Here is a 6,166-nt window from a genome sequence, read left to right on the forward strand (position 1 = left end):
CTTACTGAAAAATGTTTTTGTAAAATGTTTGAATTTCTTTTTAAAAGTGTTTTTAAATTTTTTGCTAATAATTTTTCACTGACAATTTTTTTCCTGTAGAATACTTGATTTTATTCACCCCAAAAATAAATATTTTAACTATTTTTGCTAATCACTTTTTACTGAAAATTTGTTTCTTGTAAAATAATTGAATTTTTTCTCAAAAATTCTTGCTCAAAAGCATTCGCAAAAAATTTCGCCAAACTACTTGCTATATTCCTACTACTTTCTGCTTCTCGCTACCTCTGTGTAAAATAATGGCACTTTTCGGTTWCACTGCTTCCTCTTCTACTTACGTACATATGTATGTCAATACGTATGTATGTGTCTTCTTTAGCTTTGCTTTTCGTTTTCATTTGGACTTTCTTAAGTATTTCTATTATAACTGCTGTTTAGGTTTCCAAGTTCCTTTCGACAATACAAAGTCCTTACAACGAGTACATAGTATATATATATTTGTATGTAAATAAATATRTGTGTGTGTATATATATCCAAACATGTATGTATGCAATTATAAACTACTAAATCAACAGCTAAWGTTTAGAACAAAAACTACTTTACGTACTTATGGCTGACTCGTATATTCCATACATATAATTCCGTKAATATTTTAGCTTTGAATAAGCTTCTGCTTTTGAAGTCAATATGTATATTTTTGCATAAAAATGTGTTTGCTATACAATTAAATATGTATAAGTGCGAAAGGTCAGAGTAAGAAAAAACGATTTGCAGCGGAAAAAAAAGAATGCATCCATTAGACGAACATACTTGCAGGATAAAAATGTACCTCTTAACAAAAGAAATTTACAGAGGGACTAAGAAAATTAAAGTCGGCATATTTTCGCAGCCTAGAAAAAATACATCGAAAACACGCTGTGTTTGAAAATATGATTTTTAGCCAAAAAAATGTATTTCTTTTATGTGAAAATTTATAGTTGAATTAAATTTAATAGAGCTTTGACTGTATTTGAAAATATCCTCCGAAATTTGAAAATTCATTCAGCAAACACTCGTAATTTGTAAAAATTTCTTTGGAACGGATGTACCGAACTACTTTGATAATAACTTCGATTTTTTAAGCCTAACTGAAAGCAAATAAATGCTTTTTTGTTGAAAAAAAAAATTCCAGTACACTTAAAAAATTACCTAAATGTTCTGTTTGGTAAAAAATGACTAACAAATAATTTTTTTGCTGCAAAAAAACGAATGTACAAAAAATTTYCCTTACATTAAAAAATTTCCCTAAATTAAAAATTTGTCACTGAAACTCAGAAAAATGTTTTTGCTACAAAAATAAAGCATGTGCTAAAGAAATTCCCTCCACTTTAAAAAATTTCCCTAAATTAAAAATTCTTCACTGAAACTCAAAAAATGTTTTTTTTTTTGTGAAAAATATATTCAAACGCATTGTCATTTTACTTGTAAAATGATTTTTTAAATCATATAAAATTAACTGTATAATATTTTGTTTCTTAAACGTTTTTATTTGAAAAAAGGCCTAGTTACACTAGTAAAATAATTTATCAAACTTATTTCTGCGTTCTAAAAGTATAAATATCTATATAATGTATGTACATACTCGTATGTATATAAATATATATGTATAATAAATACATGCTATTTTTTTAACTGTTGCAAATCGTCTTTAATTACTTTTTACAATTCGAGAATGCGCACTTAAAAAAAGAAATGAGTTTTCATCGATTCGACGTACACTATTTTTGTTATATAGCTGTATAAATCTCTATCAGGCAACTCACAACTTTATCTTAAAGTTTGATATTTTTGCTGTTATACATACTCAGAAAGATTTGACATATGAGCGCTATTTGAGTTGTTTACAGTAAATTAAAATATTCAACTCGGTTTCAAATTTTCCAATAAGAAACGAAGTTTTTTTCATAAAAAAACATTTTCCTTGTTAATTAATACAAAAATAAGTATACTTCTAGAAATACGAGTTCGTCCTTTCGCTGAAAATTGAAATTAGACTTTTCTGATACTGATTTTTTAATAAAAAAAAAACATATTTTCTTTACGATCATTGCAAAAATAAGCATTTTCGAAAAAATATGAGTTCGTGTTTTCGACGAATATCAAAATTATACTTTTTTCAAAAAAAATTTTTTTCTTGATAATTCTTACAAAAAACAAGCATATTTATAAAAAGTATGAATTCGTCCTTTTGATGAAACCGCATAGGCCGTTTCGATGAAAATCCATTTATGGGCAATTTAAACTTGAAATATGCTAARTATCATTGTTTCACAACAAATTCATAGTTTTACCAGCGTTTTAAAGCTCTTGCAAGCCAATTCACTGCACATACATACCTACATACACATATTCGTTTAAAATACTATTGTGTTCATCGCTATTATACTGTGTACTATACTATCAAATGCACTACATTATATAATTGCCTGCCTATTTGGTATTCGGTACCATAAACGGGTACTATATATATTTATATACTAACTGCCTGTGGGTTTAAGTCTTCTGCTATAAAGTATGCAAGTTGTAGTATTTAGTGAATGCAGACAAAAAATACAAAAAAACAAAAAAAAAAACAAAAAAAAATCAAAAATAATAAAAACAAAAACAATTATTCTCAGCTATGGTACAATTACAATATTATCTTTTTTTTGTTTGCATTTCACAAAAGAAGCTGCTTACGAACTGTGCGCCTAAAAGAATGTATCTAAACGTAAAATGCCAAAGCTCAATTCTCGCGCCAGCAATGTGGAGAGCAGGAGTAGAGCGCTTGCGCTCACCATTATCTGTTTGTTGTCGGCCACAGGCTCCTCGCCGATTACCAAATGTATGTCCATTTTAACTTTATGCGGCATAACGGTGCACGAGTAGTCGCCTGCGGTCTTCTCCGACACGTGATCCACAACCAAATTCATGTCCTTGTCCAGATGATAGAGTGTTGCGTCGGCGACGATTTCCTGCCCAGTGGTAATGGTGTTGTTGTTCTTAAACCAGACAATTAGGTGTTGCGATTCTATTGGCAGAGTGCAGAGCGCAGAGCATGAAGAGCGGCGGAGTGTGTGTAGCGACGCGGTGAGGGTGGAGAGTAGAGAGAAGAGAAATCACAATAAAAATCAGTTTGAGCGCATCAAAGGAAATAAGGGCAAGTACGTATGTACATATATATATATATATATGTATATATACATATGTATGTATGTTTAGTTGTAATATTTGTATAGGAATACTAATTAATGCTAAAATATTTTAATGCAAATTGGTTTGAATGTCGATGAAAAGCTGGGTTGGTTGGGAAACACACACATACATACATGGAGTATGTATGTATGTGTGAAAGTGGGTAAGTAGGGTGCAGCAGAGGTTGGTGTTGAAAGGAAATTATATTACGCATAGATCAATCCGAGGAAAAGGTGTGTGCCAGAAAAGTAGGTGTGAATTGCCATAAGCGAATGGAGGACGTGCATAGAGTATGTACAAGTGTGTGTGTATGTAGGTATGTATGTGCGTTTATTACGAAATTAATTTACATATTCAGTTTTCATGCAAAATAGAGAAATATATGTATTATATGAATGGAGATCAATGTATATATGCTAGTTGAATGCACATGTGCCTAACTAAACATATGTATGTATTAATATGCTTATATAAGTAYGAATGCACAGCTATGTAGAGTTGTATCTACATATGCATGTTTGATTAGTAAGGAAAGCAATAATTTTTTATATCAATGAATCATGCTCGACCAAGCAAAATAAACTGAGCGCAGGCAAATCCAAATYTACACGCCGTATATGTACGAGGTACGTTTGTTAAGACAGTGAAAATTTTTTTTGTTTAAATTTCTAAACCCTAAATAGGCTATATAAAGTTTGAAGTGCTTATAAAATATATACAATATTTTTACATATTCGACTTAGCCGTGTTCGTCCGTCTCTCTATATACATATACCCGAACTAGCTCGTCAGTTTTTGAGATATCGATTTAAAATTTTGCATATGACTTTTTCTTTCCAATCAGCTGTTAATTAATGGAATCACCAATATCGGGCTACTATAGTCTATATCTGCAATACAAACTGAAAGAACGGTATCAAGCGTTTGTATGGTAAACTTTTTCATTTGACGAGATATCATCACGAAATTTGGCATGGTGTATTATCTGGAACAATAATGCAATCTCAGAAGTTCATCGTTCAGATCGGATCGCTATAGCATATAGCTGCCGTACAAACTGAGCGGCCGTAATCTTAATAATAAATAACTTTTTGAAATCTCAACCTGTGATCAAATTTAACTCGAACTGGTATATTTAAACTGAGTGTAAACCGAATCCATAAAAAAAAGTGCAACTTCGTTTGTCAATCCGGCTCAAATTTGATCAGAAATCTTACCATGTGATCAAATTCAACTCGGACTGGTACATTTAAATTGCACGTAAACCGAATGGATAAAAAAAATTTAAAAAGTGCAGTTTTGTTTGTCAATCCGGTTCAATTTTGATCAGTCGGTAGGGTTCGAGAGATTTCGTTATAATTTTATGAYCTGATATTCTCTTTCATGGGACTGGAAACCTTTCAGCTTCGCTGTTTTTGCACAAAACGCTTAGAATTTTAGACATAGTACAATTGCAGTACTTGTAACGAATGTCCTTGGTTTCGGCGCAGAAAAGTAGCTTTGTAAACACTTGAAACTAATATTTTTCGATTTCATAAAGGTTTATGAAATGGAAAATACTGGAAATATGACTTTTATAATATAAAMTATAAATAATAATTGCATTGCCTATGTCTTCACTGACTTATCAAATCGTCCTCGTTTGTGTTTGCGTGCCAACTTCTTATTGTTATGCTGYCTTTACTTCCTTAGTTTTTTCGTTCGATTCATTAATTACTTACCATCATAATCCTTCACTGGACAAGYTAAAGTCACTGTGGCGTTCTTTTTGGCATAAACAGTTTTCTTTGCCTCCTCAAAATACGGAGTTATTGTTGGTTGTGGCGGTTTGGATGGCGCCTTTATATTCTCAGGGCTTGACTCGTCGTAAAAGTAATCTGGATCTGTGCTGTCTGTGGATTTTTCACCTGATTTCTGCGCGACATCGGCCAGTACTGTGGAGGAAAAGAGTACAAGTGGGGGCAGGTCAGTAAAAGTTTGGAAGCACTAAAAAAATGTTGTTATAAATGGGTAAGATAATATATTTTTTTTGCAAAAAAGCTGAAAGTGGAAATACAAAAATACTTTCAATCACCAATGAAAYACTCGAGTTTTGGGTAGCAAAGCCGTTTTTTAAAAATAATTTTTATTTTTCAAATATTTATTTATGCCTAAAATTCTTTCTAAAAAATATATTTGAATATATCTACAAAAACATATTAGGGTGGGTTGAAAAAATTTAATTTTTTTTTGCTTGGTACTCCGAAAAATATGTAAGTTCTTGGACACCTCAAAAATTTCAATATAAATTTTTTAAGGCAGTCGATAAAGTAAATTTAAAAAAAATTTTGATAAATGCAAAGAAAATTAATATAAAAAAAAATTATAAATTGGAATATTTTGAAAATAACTCCAATAAGAAAAGTATTTGGAATTTATAGAAAAACTTAAAAAGCCTCTTAAAGAAATAAATTTAAGATTAAATAAATTTTAGCCTATTAAATATGTATGTATGTATATACAATCCATTATTAGGTAATTAAATTTCTACTAAAGTAAAAGCTTATCTAGAGCGTTAAGACATGATTCATCTTCAAAAACGTACGTTTTCGAAGAGGAGTCATTATTRATAATAGCGAAAGCAAAATGAATTCGAAATTATATTATAAGAATTGAATATGAAAAAAACACAAAATATTGGAAAAAATTTAAAAAAATTTCTTGTAAAAAAATTTAAATGAAGAAAAAAGTGCAAAATAAATTTTGAAAAACAATCTTGACAAAATAAAAAAAAAGAAACTTACTTTAATTTTAGGTTTCTTAAACTGTAAACGAAAAAATTAAAATCTTCCGGTTGCAATTTTTTGTGAATATTTAAGTAATGACTTTTCAAAATGATAATATGAGAATTTAGTATCAAGTTTTTTAAACATTTTTTTTAAACCCTAAAAAATTTTGAAAAAAGCTTAATTTTTT

General features: G+C 29.9%; 1 protein-coding gene across 1 annotated transcript in view; it reads right to left on the reverse strand.

The window, feature by feature from the left end:
• Window positions 1-1,518: 1,518 nt before the first annotated feature.
• Window positions 1,519-6,166, reverse strand: part of LOC108968249 — a 12,986-nt gene continuing 8,338 nt past the window's right edge. Inside the window, exons 2-3 of the mRNA XM_018932161.1 lie at window positions 4,933-5,145; window positions 1,519-3,047 (exon numbers count right to left, since the gene is read on the reverse strand). Coding sequence (XP_018787706.1) covers window positions 2,728-3,047; window positions 4,933-5,145 — 533 coding nt within the window. The 3' untranslated portion in view covers window positions 1,519-2,727. The remainder of the gene's footprint in view (window positions 3,048-4,932; window positions 5,146-6,166) is intronic.

Source organism: Bactrocera latifrons, unplaced genomic scaffold (genome assembly GCF_001853355.1).
Source record: "Bactrocera latifrons isolate USDA-ARS-PBARC rearing strain unplaced genomic scaffold, ASM185335v1 scaffold_207, whole genome shotgun sequence".
Classification (NCBI taxonomy): domain Eukaryota; kingdom Metazoa; phylum Arthropoda; class Insecta; order Diptera; family Tephritidae; genus Bactrocera; species Bactrocera latifrons.